The sequence below is a fragment of the Corvus kubaryi genome, unplaced genomic scaffold (genome assembly GCF_017639235.1).
Source record: "Corvus kubaryi isolate FWS band 111438036 unplaced genomic scaffold, C.kubaryi_AGA036_p1.0 37367, whole genome shotgun sequence".
Lineage (NCBI taxonomy): Eukaryota > Metazoa > Chordata > Aves > Passeriformes > Corvidae > Corvus > Corvus kubaryi.
Window position 1 is genome coordinate 5713671 of NW_024581119.1, and position 16493 is coordinate 5730163.

At 50.7% G+C, this 16493-nt stretch overlaps 1 protein-coding gene across 1 annotated transcript in view; it reads left to right on the forward strand.

The window, feature by feature from the left end:
* Nucleotides 1–16493, forward strand: part of FLI1 (Fli-1 proto-oncogene, ETS transcription factor) — a 44971-nt gene that overhangs the window by 14212 nt on the left and 14266 nt on the right. Inside the window, exons 3-5 of the mRNA XM_042034039.1 lie at nucleotides 1850–2155; nucleotides 5628–5831; nucleotides 11888–11953. Coding sequence (XP_041889973.1) covers nucleotides 1850–2155; nucleotides 5628–5831; nucleotides 11888–11953 — 576 coding nt within the window. The remainder of the gene's footprint in view (nucleotides 1–1849; nucleotides 2156–5627; nucleotides 5832–11887; nucleotides 11954–16493) is intronic.

Below are 16493 nucleotides of genomic sequence, written 5' to 3' on the forward strand. Positions count from 1 at the left end.
ATCACAGTGTCACACATGGATCACGGTGTCACACCCGGATCACGGTGTCACACCCGGATCTCCGATGCCCCGCTGGCCCTCCCCATCCAGGCTGTGTCCCAGCAGGGCTCAGCTCTTCCGTGCTGCCCCGGGGCCGTTTCCCTGCCAGCACAGACACCTTTCACACCTGACAGGAGCATTCCCGCTGGGAATCAGCTCCATTCCCTGTGAAATCCCCACATCCCTGCAGCTCCTCAGCCTCTCCCCGGCTGCCTCAGGACATGAAACCTTCAGCAGTTGCCTCTCTGAGGGCGGATTTTGGTTCCCTGCCTGGAAAAACAGTAGGCGAAATAGTAAACCCTTAAATTCGAACATGTGTAAGTTCTACATCTTATTTCCATTTTCCAGCAACATTCCCTTCGTCAGACATGAGGAAAAAATTACCGTCTGCCTCAGAATATCTCAGTGGAGCATTTATCTCCCAGCCATGATAACTGAATTTCAGGCACTTCTCGCTCCCTCCCCCCCAGTTCAGGTTAAGAGACAAATTTGTTTGGTGTCCAGCTTGGAATTCCAGCCAGCTGAGCTCGGAGGGTGGGATTTGTGCAGTGTCACCGTTCTCACCCTGCAGGGAATGGTTCCCTCCCAAAGCTCTTGGCTTCTGGCAGAGGAGGAGGACGGCTCTGGGATTAAAGCCTGGCCTAAACTGCCCTGGAAATGGCTCTGGGATTGAAGCCTGGCCTTGCCCTGTGCACAGGCTGTGCACTAATTCCCCCCTGGAAAGGCGAGGGCAATGATGTGCCCTTCCCTGAAAGTCCCTCGAGCTGGGATGTGCTGTGTGTGCCTGGCAGGCTCGGGGCTGGGGTTGGAAGGGGCTAAAGGCAGGAGCTGCTCCTGCAGCTGGAGAAAAGCACAATCCCTGCTCCCTCTCTGGGCTTTGCGCTCACAAGTCTCCCAGAGCCTTCCCCAGGGTCTGCACTAGGCCAGGCCTTAGCACGGTGCCACCTGAGCTGCAGGATGTCCCCTCTTCATCACTCCAGCACCTCAGGAGTTAAACCGGGGCCAGAGCCTTTTCCACACCCGGGTGCTGGGGTCTGAAGCTCCTGACTCCTGCCTGGGGCACGCAAGATTCCCAGATTTCCTCACCAGGTAGTGAACTGTGGCACTGTTAACCAGAGAATAATGGAATAACAGAATAACAGAATAATTGAATAATCAAATAATTGAACAATAGAATAAAGGAACAGGCTGTGCTGGAAGGGACCCACAAGGATCACAGAGTCCAACTCCTGTCCCAGCACAGGACAGCCCAGCAATCCCACCATGTCCCTGAGCGTTATCCAAGCGCTCCTGGAGCTCTGGCAGGCTCCAAGAACAGACAAGCTCTGTTCCATTCAGACTCCGTGCTGACACTGGGTGTTCTCAGGGACAGCCTTGTCACTCTGGGGGGGTATTTTGGGTTCTTTGTCAATACCACGAAAGGGCTGTTCCTGTGTCCCTGTGAGCTCTGAAGAAACGCCTCAGGGCAGGTGAGCAGAGCACCTGTGTGTCACTGCCAGGCTCCACTGCAACACCAGGGGTGTTCTAGTGCCACAAAGGGTGGAACAGCCCCACAGGAGCTCCCAGGAGCACCCAGGAGCACCCAGCCATGGCTGCAGGATTGCTGGAATGCACGGAGCAACCAGGGATGGGGGAGTCGGGTATAACCCACAGGCTGGTGTGACAGGCACTGCTTTGGGAATGTTGCTGTCCCAGAGCCACTGCACACATTGCCGTGTCTGGAAGTCATTTCCCTGGAGACTCCACCTGGTTGCATTATCGGCGATCCCCTGTGTGACCTGTGCCCCACAGACCCCCTTATGACACCCAGTGACAGGTCAGGAATGGCCTCTCCCACCCCAGGGAACTCCCCTGACTGTCCCACCCTGGGACCGTGCCCATGTCCGTGAGCCCAACCCCTCCGGTGCTGCAGGGATGGAAGGGGCAGGGATGGTGACCCAGCTTTTCCCTTGGCCTTCCAGGGAGTCCCCCGTGGACTGCAGCGTGAACAAGTGTGGGAAGCTGGTGGGAGCAGGCACCGAGTCCAACCCCATGAGCTACAGCACCTACATGGATGAGAAGAACGGGCCTCCCCCCAACATGACCACCAACGAGAGGAGAGTCATCGTCCCCGCAGGTACCACCCCGCCCTGGGGCAGCTTTCCTTGCTCTGCCTGGAAGAGTTCTTTGTTTAGTTTGATTACCCACCCCCAGAGGAATTTTCTCCCTTACAAAGCACGGGAAAAACTAAGGAAAATATCAGTTTCTGGCTAGTGGGAATTCCCATGCCCCGGTGCATTATCTGAATCAGGATAGGCAGCAGAGAATTGGTGCTTTTCCTTTTTTTTTTTCTTTTTTTTTTTTTTCTTTTTTTTTTTCTTTTTTAATTTTTTTCCTGGAATGGATTGTTGTTTTGGTATGCTGAACCAAATCCATCTCCTGTCATGTGTTGAGGAGAATCTGCTTCCTGGGACACGCAGGGGCTGATCCAAGAGGAATGCAGCGGGCCCAAGTTATAACTCCCCTGGTGCTCTCAGTGATCCAGCTGCACTTTCAAGTCACACTGATTGAATCAAAATGAGCTATTTTGTTTCCATTTTTTTTGTTAGAAGTAGAAACCCAGAAGAAATTCTATTTCACAGGAACTGCGTTATCCTTCCAAAAATTGTCACACAGAAACATTCCTGTCCAGCTCTGTTTGTGTTTGGTATCCACATCTGCTGCCTGGAGCTGGCAGGATGCTCTGGATGCATTTGGACACTCAGGGGTGAGAGCTGCTGTGGAGGGAACGGGTGAAGCCTGAACCGGGAGCGAGGAGCTGCTTCCCTGTGAAGTTTATAAACAACATCCACATAAACACTCAGGGCCAGGAACTTTCCAGCAAAGGAGCCAAGTGCTGGCCCAGTGCACGTCCCAGAACTCGCCCTGGCTCCCAGGGCTGCACCAGGGCAGACACAGCGCTGGCAGAAGGAAATGCACTCGTGGAATTCAGCTCCTTTCTCTGAACATGGCTCGACCACGAGCAGATGACAATTCCCAAGCATTTGTTTGCCACTTAGGATGAAAAGGAAAAGCCTGAACTGAATGCAGCGAGGAGAAGCCAATAAAAGATTGATGGCAAATCTCAAAGTCCCATCTGAGCTGAGGTTTGAGAGGCTGGCTGAGCTGCCTGGGGATGGCAGCACAATCGTGGCCAGTGTCACCCTGCCTGGAAAGGTGGAGCTGCCACCAACCAGCCCCTGGATCATTAAAGATGTTCCAGGGGGGACATTTATCCTGCTCCTCACCAGGCTGCTGACACAGGTTTAAAAAGACCAAGGGTGAGCTAAAGTTTAGCATTGTTGAACGAGGGGAAATTACTTTCAGTGCCCCCAGTGGAAGAGAAGGTTTGGAATCTCCTCTCTGAAGGAAAGTGAAGAAAAGGACTTTCCCCCCCTTATGACCATCCACAAATGAAACCCTTGAGATACTTGTGAAAGAGCAGAGATTTAAGAGCAGACTTTGGAAGACAATAATGAACATCATCCCGGATCTCTGGCTGCAGGAGACGAGGCCCAAGTCATCCAAGAAAGGCATTTGGATATTTTAATTTAATCCAGAATGGAGATTTATAGCGCATTAGGGCGAAGATAAGCAAGAATAATGTCACATTAGGCTTACAATAGTAGCAATAACGAGCTCTAAGCCATGTTTTGAGGAGGCAGATCTTCAGACACCATTCAATGTCGTTTACAGTGTTTAAAGAGAGGCCACAAATTCACTCTGCCCTCTAGATGTTGGGTTGTTTTCAAAACTCAAGACAAATAAGTCTTTCAATTAAAAAAAAAAAAAAAAAAAGAATTCTCCCTTGAATAGTTGCATTGTAAAATTTGCAGCCTTTTGCCAGTGCTTAGAAAGCAGAATTTCAATTAACTATTGCCAAAACCTGAAGGAAATCCATCTGCTGTTCCCAGAGCAGACTTGCAAAGGTGTGGGGTTGTAAATTCCATGTTCTGAATTCAGCTTTCAGCAGCCCCGGTTTTCTGGAGATTTAGTGGGGAAAGGTCCCAGTTATAATTTCATCCCCCTTGGTCTCAGTTCCCTGTTTGGTGCCAGAATTCCGGAGCTCAGGTGCCCAGGGATGCCAGGTGTGGGCACTTCCTGACCTTTGGTGCCCAGGGATGCCCTCAGCCTGGGCACACAATGGACAGCCCTGGGCTGAGGCATTGTTCTCTACCCCCTAAAATCCAGGCAGAGGCATTTCTTGTCCTGCCCAGAGCACCCCACAGCCCTGTGCATGTTCCTGATCCATGAGCTCAGCTTCCCGGGATCTGAGGTGTCTGAGGTTTGTCTCGGAGCTGGACCAGCTGTTAATGACACATCAGACATCTCCAAAGTTTGAACTTCTCTGCAATCCTCTGCAGCTGCAGCAGAACATGAATGTGCAGCTCCAGTTTGGCAACGGGATACGTGGGGAGAAGCAGCACAGGAAACATCTGAAAATGCAGATATGCTCTGAAAATGACTCTGGCGAGTGCTATCGTGGCACCAGCTCTTGCTGGGCTCTCTGATCTAATGCCCTTTTCAGAATTCAAAGCCTTTTCTTAACCACTGATGCAGCCGCTCATCTCCACGGGGCCTGAGCTCCAGCCGGGCTCAGAGTGTCTCTTACGTCAGCACCAGCAATAAAGATCCCACAGCTGGAGCTCTGCTGACAGCCAGTGATGCCCAGACAGCCCAAAATCCACCCTGCCCTCGCAGAGCTGGGTGGGGTTACAGGGAGAGTGGAGGTAGAATTGTGTTCCTGCGCCGGGGTGAATGACTCTGACTCACACCCAGGGCAAGCTGCTCTGTTTTAGCAACACCACTTTATTTTATTTTATTTTACTTTATTTTACTTTATTTTATTTTATTTTATTTTACTTTATTTTATTTTATTTTATTTTATTTTATTTTATTTTATTTTATGTCCCTTTGCTGACCATAAACACCTCCACGCCCAGGGTTTCACGTGCCAGCTGTGGGGCTCCCTAAGGCCCACAGTGGGACTCACCCAGCCCTGCTGCCACTGGGCAGCCTTGCAGAGCCACAGCTGGGGCAGGAACACCCTCTCCAAGGGATCAGCTTCCTTTGGGAAACTTCTTTCCAGACAGAATAGAGTCAAATGTTCCCAGCAAGCAGAGCAGTGAGGTTTGGGCAGGTGGGGGACAGCCAGGACAACTGACCAGGCCAGGTGATCCCCCTTGAGCCCTGCTCCAGCATGGTGCTTGTTCATCCTGCCAAAGTGGGATCACTTCAATATTCAATATATTATTGAGTTTCCAATATATTATTGAATTTCCAATACATTATTGAATTTCCAATATATTGTTGACCAGCCATCCTGGCTGCTGGCTGGGCCCATCCTTGGGAGGGTGGATCTGTGGAGCAGGGGTTGTGCCTCACACCTCCCACATGCAGCTGCAATATTTCAGTGATGATCATTTAATAATGATCATCAAAATATCCTGTAAATTCAACAATGTATTGAAAATTCAGTGTATCTGCTTGTGGAAGCAACGGATAACGCTCTGACAGGGCTGCAGGGAGCTGGAGGTCAGCGTGTGCCCATCCTCTGCTCTCCCTGCCAGATCCCACCCTCTGGACCCAGGAACACGTGCGCCAGTGGCTGGAGTGGGCTATCAAGGAGTACGGCCTGATGGAGATCGACACCACCATCTTCCAGAACATGGATGGCAAAGAGCTCTGCAAGATGAACAAGGACGACTTCCTGCGCACCACCTCCCTCTACAACACAGAAGTTCTGCTCTCTCACCTCAGTTACCTCAGGGAAAGTGAGTATTGCCCTGGCTCATCCCATCCCATCCCATCCCATCCCATCCCACCCCATCCCGACAGGCTGCTGGGATAAACTGCCCTGGGTATGGAACTCCCAGGCTCCTCCTGCAGCAGGGGGGAGGGAAAAGGGACAGAGAAAGGCAAACAGGGAAATGGGGAATGAAATTGGGCTGGAAAGTTCAGATGAATGCAGATGGAGCTACTGGTGCTATCAGGGAGGTGAAGAACTGAGCAGGGCTCTGAAGGAGATTAGATAAGTCCAACAGATAACAGCAGCATCTGTGGGTGTGTGATAAAAATACACATATCTGCCATGGAGATTAAAGCTGACGTTAACTGCTGTGGCACAGGCAAAGGATTCCATAGCTTTGCAGTTAGAGGGCTGTGCCCTTCCATGAACAGGAGCCACAGCTGGCCAGGGCTGGAGATTTTCTGTGTTCCTGCAGGCCCAGGTTTGTTGGAGAGAGTTAAAAATCCAAGAGTGATTCCCCATATGTAAATGTGCTGGAGCAGACGCTGTGCAAATGACTCAGGACTGCGAGCAAAAGGCTGTGGAAGCTCCTCATTGCTCCTTTCTGCCCCACACTTGAGTATGGGATGGATCCAGTTCCCTTTTTTGCTCTATTAAGCCCCAAACCCAGGAGCTGTGAGCAGTGTGGAAAAGCATTTTGCCAGCACCCACACAGGAATGATCACCTTAGGGATGGCACATGCACCTGACACTGGGGGTCTTAGATTCCAACTTGCCCAAGACTTCTGTGCAATCATGATCAAATCCACAGTTTCCAAATGTCTCCTCTTCACCTATAAACGGAGCTAAAAGCATTTCCTTGCCCCACGAAGGTGTACTAAGGGTAATGGTGCTGTGATGAGCCAGAGAACTCGAGCTGGGCCCCACATGCTCCGCTGTTTTTCCAAGTGGAACAGCTTTTTTAGGAGTTATCATTATTTAAGCACTCAAAAATCAGGAGAAGGTGCCATAAATCAAGGTGGGAGTGCAGGGAGAGAAAGGAAATAGTGTACTTTCTCCACTAGAAAATCCTATTGTGCTGAAAAGGCAGATGAAGATGTCTCCTCTGGCCAGTGAAGCAGAGATAACGGAATTTATTTAGGGTGTTCCTTCAAAGTTGATCTCTCTGTGCCTAAAATCAGAGGGAGTTTCACAGATTCCAGTGGCACAGGAGTTAGATCACAGATGGGTGCCTCTGGAAGCCCCACCTTTATTTTTCTTGAGAAGTCGAGCCAAGGAAATGATTCACAACAAAAAATCCAAATTGTTGGATTTGAGCAGTTTCTGTCCCTCATGACTGGACAATAAAATAATTTCCCATCCAAAATTGTTGGCGAATTTCATCCTGTGTCATCAGCAAAGAGCTGCTGCCCCACAGGAAGCTTTCGGAGGTTCGCCTGTGGAATCAGACACTTTCCTGGGAAGAGGGAAGGCAGCTCAGTGCAGCCAGCAGTGCCTTGGCCAAAGCTGTTGACTGGGGCTGGGGAAATCAGGCTTTGTGACCGGAAACGCTCCTCAATTCCCACAAGATAAACACGCAAGTGAGACACTTGAATCATCTTATTGATAAGGCCTGAGAACTGACAGAGAGATGGAGCTGTGTGGGTTCAGAGCACAGGACCAGGCTGAATTTGGAAAGCTTGGCAGAGGGGTGGAATTCTCTGTTGTTTTAGCTCTGGGTGGCATCTCCAGGACCATCCCCAGTGCTTGTGTCCTGTTACCTGGGCTGTTCAAAGCCAGTGTCAGGGGAACTGCACTGCTGATCTCATGGCATCAGCCTGAAAACCTGGGTTCAGTGGCCACCTTCACCACCTGCTGCTGCCCATTTGCTCCGGAGCAAATCCCTGCTTGATCCCATCTACCCTTAGACACTGAATTGTGGTCACACTGCCAGCAAGGAAGCACCAGGGCATGCTGACACTCAGGACAGCAGTCCCTGGGTCACACCTTGCCTTTAAATACCTGAAATTAGGAGGAATAAACCTCTTCCTCAGTTTTGCTCTCTGTAAGGCGGGCCCAGCCATCCTGGCTTCTCGCTGGGCCCATCCTTGGGGTGGTGGATCTGTGGAGTGGGGATTGTGCCTCACACCTCCCACGTGCAGCTGCACTATTTCAGTGATGCTCATTTAATAATGATCATCAGAATATCCTGTCCTGCCAGGGCAGTGCCTGCAGTGATTTCTGTGCTTTTAAGCCAGTGCAAAACCCGAGGAGCTCTGCTGGATTCAGGCAGATTACTCACTCCTTTTTCAGCCCATGCCCAGCCTTAGGATGATGAATCTGTGTGTGCTCAGCCCCAGACGTGCTGCGAGTGCCGTGCTCGTCAGAGCAGCTCCTGTCTGCTGGAGCTGGGCAGAGCATTCCTCCCTCCCTGCAGCTGTTCCCAGCCCCAGGACAGGCTGCTCTGGGGAGTGCTGGGTGTCTCCCTCACGGAGGAACGCCTTCCAGAGGAGCTGATGGCTTTTCCAGACCGGCTTCCAGCGGATGTTCAGTGCTGAGCCCTGAGCTCAGTGCCATGGGGACATGGGCTTTTATTTCCACAAGCTGCACTTTTTGGAAGGGTGTTTGTCCCACAGACATTCACCTCTGCTCCTGCTTAGTGGAGGGAATAGGTGATGGCCACCAGCGCAGGAGGATTTGGGGAAATTGCAGCCCTCCCAGCTGGATTGCCTCTGCCCGGGCTCTCTCTCTAAAGGTGCTTGTGCTCACAGGGTGTTAAGCTGGATATCTGATGATTCATGAATCCTCAGCTTTGGGGTTTGTTTTCCAAGAAGCAAAGCTGATCTGAACTTTCTGATCCTGTTTGCTCACCAGACAAGGAGACCCCCTGAAAATGAGCTTTCCCAGAAGGTTTTCAGCATTTTACACTCCTGATCAGGGTGAAAACTTCCTCAAAGCTGCCTATGAAATACATTATTTTGGCACATCTGAGTCCAGACAGAAAAAATAAACCAGCAACATCTGCATGACCTCAACAATAGCTCAGTCTCAGTTTTAGCAATGGAAGGTTCAGGTGAGCTGTGTAATACAGTCGAGAGTAACCCAAACTCATCCCACAGCACCTTTAGTCTTCAGGCAAGGCTTAGGCCTGGATCAGAATGGTGCAGTTGTTTCCTGTTTCCACAAGCCATGGAAGCAGGCAGGAATTCCAGCATCTCTGATCCTCAGGAGGTTTCAGAGTGCAGAGCCCAGTCCTGCGGCACTCCCTATCCTTTGGAGCCTCCCAAAACAGCCCAGCAGCTTTTTCAGGGAACCCCCTCAAACAACCATCCTTCTTCACATGTTTCGTTTAGTTCCCTCTCCAAAACTGTGAATCCGTGCCCTGATTCTCCTTCTTTATGTCCATCCCCACACATCTCGGGGCTCCAGACTGATCTTTCTCAAGCACACTCTGCCTGGTGAATCCTCTCCAGGGAAGGGAAGGGAGTTTGGGATGTATCCATGCTGTGTTTGGGATGAAGATCAAAAGAAGCTGAGCTGCCACCTCCATCCTTTCCCTCCCTAGTGGGGGTCAGGGTGTGGGGTGTGCACAAATGAGAGGAGCCCGAAGGGGAAAGAATGAGGCTGTGGTGAGAAGCAGAAAACTGCTCAGGGGTTTTTACCATGCCTTAATGCCAAACAAAACCATCCTGCCAAGTGCAGCAGGACCTGGATTCCATCAGGAGCTGTGCAGGGAAGGCCACAGGGCCTGGGGAAGGTGAAGGTAAAAAAGGCTTTCAAATTAAATAGACCCCGAGACTGTGGAACCAAGATGTTCCTGCACCTCTGAAGGATGAGAGGGAAGGGTTTATGGGGAAATAACTCTCCCGGTTTTCAGTCCTTCTCCATCTTTTTGCAATGAATGGGAGGGAAATAAAAGGAAGGGAAGGGTGGGGGGTGCCGTAAGACAACGCGTTTGAACATTAATTATGGGAGAGCAGCCCTGCATTACCCTACAGAGAGAGCTGATCCATCCACGGTGTCGCTGACCCGGGCAGGGGGAACAGGAACAAAAATGAAAATTCATCACAGCCAAAGCTCTGTCCCCGAAGGAGAGAGGCAGGAGCAGCCTGGCCTGTGTCTGTCTGTCTGTCCGTCTGTCTGCTCCCCTCTGTCCTGATCTGGGTCTCTGCCTTTCTCCCTTTCCCTTCTCCATTGAAACCTTAATAGGAAACACATTTCCCTCTCTGTGGTGTTCCCACCAGAAACCTCAGACTGCCGGGCAAAGGTGACAACTCTGAGCAATTAAACCTGGGGAGGCGCCGGCCCTTTCCAGAGGCTTGGGCTGCATTTTTTCGCCTAAAGTAGCTATAGGTTGATCCTGCTCGTTCAGTGCTATTCATCACCCCACCCCCACCGCCCCAGCCACTCATTTGCAGCCCCTTTAGTCATAGAAAACCACGTTTCTGAATTCCCCAGCACTTCCCTGTCTGGCAGGGGGAAGCTAGGCTGGGCGTTGCACTCAGGATTGCTTTAAATAACCTGAAAAGGAGAGAGTGGTGCACAGGAGTTTCCCCACAGATATTCAAGAAAGAAATGCCAAAGCCAGAAACCATCTGATGAAAACATGAGTTACGTGGACAGAGTTGTTTCAATTCCTTCAGCAGCCAATCTCTCTAAATATTTCAGCCAACCCCTTTGGCTATTGGCAGCTTTCAGAGCCAGGGTGCCCTTGGGATCCCTCTGAACTCTTTACCTCCTCGTTCACCATCCATCCTGGTCTTTGGAAACATCCCCTGACTTGCAGCATCTGGTACCATCCATCCTCCCCTCCCTGGGAGCAGCTTTGTTTCCCAACACCTCCAGCCTCCGTGTCCTTGCTGCCTTGTGCAGCCTCTGCCTTTGTTTGCATTTGGGAAGGAAAGAAATCCGCTGGAGCAGAGGGCAGAGGGCCAGCAGCATCCAGCACCTGCAATGGCTCTCAGTTCTGGCAGGGAACTGCCCAAACCTCAGCTCCCTCAGGAAAGAGAGACACTCTGTGAGTACTGAGGGGCAGCTGAGGTCATTTGGGATCATGTGGAGCAGAGGAACGTGGGACTGCAGGGCTCAGCCGCAAGATCCTGCTCAGCTGGTGCTGTGGTGCCTGCAAAGAGGCCTTCCTGCCCTGCTGAGGGGTCTGAGGATGCTCAGGGGCAGGATCCCACTGAACTGAGGGGATCTGGAGAGCAGGAAGGGTCTGTGGGCAGGATTGGTGCTGCTCCAGCCACACCACAGGACCCTCTGCCTTGTCAGGGATGTCTCTGACACAGCACAAGCTTCTCCAAGGAGCTGCAGGGAAGGTGAGCCCAGGAGACTCTGTGAGCACTCATAACCAGACAGCCAGGAAATGTGCATTTCGTGCTGGCTTCCCTCAGCTCCCAGGGTCTCCCCCTCCATTTCCAGGAGAGTTTGCAAGAGAAGCAGAGGGAAATGCTTAGAAAGGAACATTTCCATCACAGACTGCGCAGGACAGACGCTTCCAATGGGTTCTTTTTGAGCTGCTCCTGTGTGCACGTGGGGCTGGATGGAAAGGCCTCTCTGATCCAAGAGAGCTGCTCCCAAATCCCCCAGAGCACGGGAGATGCTGGAATCCCAGTGAGATCTGTGCAGCTGCTGGCCCCAAACCAAGCATGTGACACTCTAAAAATGTCCAGGTCCTGACAGTGCAATTCATGTGTTTTCTCCTGCCTGTTCCTCAAACAGGAAATTTCTCTATCACAGCCAGAGAGAGAGAATCTTCTTCCTTATCCTGGCACACAGTCTGTGCCTCAGGCATTTCTGGGATAGATTCTGTACCTGGATAAATGCACTGAACGACCTCACCATTTTAGATCAGTTGTCAGTGGGGGACATCAAGGCACTCAGTGAAGGAGACAAATATCTTTATTTTTTGCAAGTGCACAAACAGCAGCACGTGTGACCTGCAGCTACCAAGCTTTTAGGTGAATTTCACAGAAAATGGGTGCCTAATTAGCAGCAAAATTCGTTTTTTTCATGCCATTAACAGCATTTCCTACCTGCCCTCATGGTTCCCTGCGGCAGAGCGTGCCCAGACTGCACTAACTCCTTTTCTTTGCCCTGCAGGTAGCTCACTGCTGGTCTACAACACTCCATCCCACACAGACTCCTCACGTCTTGCCACCAAAGAAGGTCAGTGTTTTGCATGTAATTGTCTTGGGTTTGATTGGGTTAAAACTGGACCTTTTTAATAATATCCTTGGCATGAAAATGTTCTGCTCCGCTCTGCGTTCACAGCACGGTTAAAGAGGAATAATTCCCACTGTGCAGCCCCATCCAGGCTGCAAATGCCATCTCTGCTTGTCCCGACAGCGCCGTGGCACAAACTGTGTCACTGGCACACTGGTGTTTTGCTGAGCTGGTGGCACATTTCCTGTTCCTGATGTGACCAGTTTGGAATCTCACACAGGCAGGCTTGAGACACTGTTTCTCTCTGAGTTCACAGTTGAAAGGATAAAATCCTCTCACAATAAATTTCACTGCTGCAAAGGCCACTCAGGTATTCCAAACCCCTCCGTGGATCTGCAGCTCATTTCAGCCAGCAAGGGAGACCAAATGTATCTTTTTGACACCTTCATTCTGGAACAGTTTGGTTTTCTTTTCTGTTTCAAATAACCCATTTTTTGTTTATCTGGTAGAAATTCTGACCACATGGCTATAGCTTAGGAACCTTGAAGTTTAAAAGTCAATAACCCTCTTGGGGCTCCTTCAGGGTTTGGAGCTGTTTGTGTGTCCTTCAGTCAGGTGTTCCTTGTTCTGATTTTTATTGACCAGCTGGACTCTCAGTCAGGATAAAGTTGTGAGCGTTGGTGTGATGGGTGTGATCCCAGAATCCCAGAATGGTTTGGGGTGGAAGGGACCTTAAGGATCCTCTTGTTCCAGCCCGAGGCCATGGGCAGGGACAGGATGAAGCACATCCCGTACCTACAACAGAGAAGAAGTTGAATTGATGAAGGCCAAATAGGGTGATAAAGAGCAAAAATCTGTTCCTGTGCTCTGTAACTCCTGTGTAGACTCTGTGACTTCGTGTGTAGGGACAGGAGCCCTAAATGGGGTTTTCCTTGCCCTCTGTGCTACTGCAGGAACATTGGGTTTGTTCCCTGTGCTCTGTTCAGCTCAGGTTCTGGGAAGGGGTGAAATCTCCTGCCTCCCCCAGTTGGACCCAGCCTGTCCCTGTGCCACTTCCCTCACTGTTACATGAACTGTGAGATGCACACACCTCTCTGCTCCTCAGGAGAATGTGGCTGCATGGACGGGCCACAAGTTTGGATTAAAAAGAACAGTGGGGAAAGGCAGAAGGTCTTTTATTGACACAGCTGGAGAGACAAAACCTCCCGTTCCACCGAGGGGCTGCAGCAAACAGACCCCACATGAAACAGCTCCTGCATGGAGGGTTTGGCTGCCTCCTGTCCTTGCTGCTTCTTTCTCCTTGCATTTCATCCCTTGGACCTGGACATGAGACCAGGGCTGCTCTTTCCAGCAGCTGCTTTTGTCCAGTGTGTAAATGCCCACTTGAGCTCCCTGGCACGCTGTTCTCTCCTGAGGCAGCACCAGCTGATAAAACAGGGACATGACAGGGACAAAACAGGGACATTACAGGGACAGAGCCACTCAGGCTTCGCTGTGACTGCTGCTTTGACATTAACAATCATCTATTTAAAGTTCATCCGAGCTGGGCTTGCTCCTATGTGAATAAGGCCGGGCACGTGCTCCTCCACAATTTCCCCTCACATCCAAACCTCAGCTCATTCTGTCTCAGGCCAAGAAGTTGCCAAAAATAAACCCAAGAAAAGTGTGATTTTTTTTTTAATTTTTTTTTTTAAATTAAGGAGAAAATCTCTGCATAGAACTGCACTCCTCTGAATTTTTAAACACTTTGTGTCTCAGGCCTGGAGTCACTCAGGCTGAAAGAAATTTGAGGGGAAAGTGTCCCTCCCCTGCATTTTTAGTGGCCTCGAGAGTGTCTCTGCAGTGCAGCTGACAGAGCTCTGGGTTCACTGCTGTCAGCGTGGAGCCCTCAGCTTCACATGGAACTTTCATCACGTGTCAATAAAGGACCAAGCACGCCCAGGGGGCAGGCAAATAAAAATTAAGAACTACGTAGAAATGTTGAAATCCCATCTATTCCTCCCCCATTTCTTCCTATAAGGCATAAATTCCATCATTCCTTCCACACTGGGTATTGGTGTAGCATAAACTGCCGCACTCAGCTGATTGAGGTTATTGCTGAGATAAGATGGCAGGAGAGGAGACAGGAGAACGTGACAGGCTGGCAGATAAGGAACTGGGGGAGCAGAATGAAGTGGCTCATCCAATAGCACAGCAGAAACTCGTGATGCTCATAAAACTGGACTTGGATTCCTCAGCCTGGTTTGTTGGGAAACAAGATTTGCCGTGTTTCCTTTTTAATGGGCTCACTTCAACATGATATTCTCGCTCCAAAAGATGATATTCTTTTGGAAAAGCAATTTCAGGTTAAAAATTATGATTTTTTACAGCTTTTTAACTTCTCAAAAGATTAAACATTTTTCTTCGAGTTAATGCATCTGGAATCTCCCAGTCCTGTAAATGTTTCTCCTCTCTATGCCTGTGAATAAAAACAGACGACTTTTTCTAACCTCCTCCCCTTGAGGATTCAAAAGCAGGTGATGAAATAGTACCAAACATGCCAAAGATAGGAAAAAAATACCATTCTTTTCACTCCTCTTGTAATTTTTCTACAAAACAAATGCAAAAAACCTGCTTGTGCAGGTTCCAGGGAGAGACAGGAGCTCTTTGCGTACATTTACGCTGTGCTTTACTCAGCATGTTCCATCCACGGCTGCAAAAAAAGAACCTACCCGGCAAAAAAAAAAGTGCAGCTGCAGCACAGACAGCTGCAGATGTTCCAGATGCAGCACATGGCTCCGCTCCCTCCCCCAGGACGACGTCCCCAGGAGCACAGGGAGCCTGGCCCGTGTCCCACCACCATCCCAGGGCTGGGGTTGGTGCCCTGGCTGCAGCTGCAGACTTGACTCCCTTTTTCCCTTCTGTTTTCTGCCTTCTCCCTCCCTGCAGTGCCAGCTCTGCGAACAGAAGGAGCTGCAGCTCTGCTTTAGGGGAGCCAAAGTGCAGATCTTTGCAGCAGAACTCTTGGGAATCCTTACAGCAGAGCCTGTAGGTCCCACAGCTGGGGCAGCTGAGTGCTGCTCTCACAGCAGACAGCGAGAACCCTGTCGTGTCCCTACCTGAGCTTCTCCCCTTCTCAGCTCACAAACACTTCAAGGGATGGGACTGAGTGTCACTGGGACAAATTGTCTTCGGCTGCCTCTGAGGAGTGAATTGCTCTAATGGAAATCACCAGTGGTTTTTGGCTGGGAGAGCAATTTTCTGGGAAATGAAAGGAGCCTGCTCTGATGGCTGAATGGAAAGAGTTGTGTTCCCCTCCCACTGCAGAGATGGTCTGGGTCATTTTCTGGGACTGTTTGGAGCAATGTGTGACCTGCTGTAGGTTCTGGAGACAGGGACAGGAATCTGAGCCCACAGATCTGCCCCAATGCAGGGAGACCCCAGACTGCTCTCCTGCAGAATGCTGCCATTGAGCAGGTTTCCATGGGGAAATGGAAAGAATATTCACATCCAACAACATTGGGAGGCCAAAGGGCCACGTCCCCAAAGGGCTCTGAGCTCTCCAGCCTCACTCCAGCTCAGTTTTAAAGCTGAGCTCAGGTTTTAGTGGTTTGGGGTCTGTGTAAGTCGTGTGTTTAATACATGAGCAAAATGCTGTGCAGGAGCTGAACCCAGGGCAGAGCTGGGGGCAGATTCCTGGTGTGGATGTGGGAAGTTTTCCGTGTCCATGTAAGCTGTGGGAATGCCTAGGGTGGGATGTGTGGTGCTTTCCAACACGTGCTGATGCCAGGGAAGGGTGTTTGTGCAGGGAGGTGGCAGACGGGGTGAAGGGAGGCTCAGCACCACGTGTGAGAATTCACCAGAGGCGTTCCTGGTGCTGTTTGCCTCCAGATCATTTAGGATCTTGATCCAAAACCTGCATTCAGCACAGGTCTGTCCTCTGCACACGCCAGGCTCGGCCCAAGGCAACAGAGTCCCAGAATCCCAGGATCATGTAAATTGGAGCAGCCCTCCCAGACCATCCCAGTGCCCGATGCCCACCTCGTCCCCAGCCCAGAGCACTGAGTGCCACATCCAGGTGTTTCTTGGACACCTCCAGGGGTGGGGACTCCAAATCTCCCTGGGCAGCCCCTTCCAGTGTTTAGCAACCCTTTCCAGGGAGAAATTCCAACCTGAGTCTCCCCTGGCACAGCTTGAGGGCATTTCCTCTTGTCCTGTAGCTGTTCCTGGGAGAAATCCCAACCCCCACCTGGCTCCTGGCAGGGGGTTGCAGAGAGGGACAGGATCCTTCTTGAGCCTTCCAAATTTGGTTGAGAATAGTGACAAACCATCCCAAAGTCTCAGAAATCCAACCTGAACTCAAGCAGAGCACAGGAAAAAGGGATGTGGTACCTTTCACAGAGGGAAGAAATCTCTGTGTGAATGCATGAATAGGGATGGAGGGGGGGAATTCTACGGGTTTAGTCTGTGGCTGTCCCATGTTTATGTTCACATGATGGAAGTGGTTGTGTGAACATCGGGGATGTTTGTGTACAAGGTGTGTGTTTGTGTGTTTGGTGGGGCT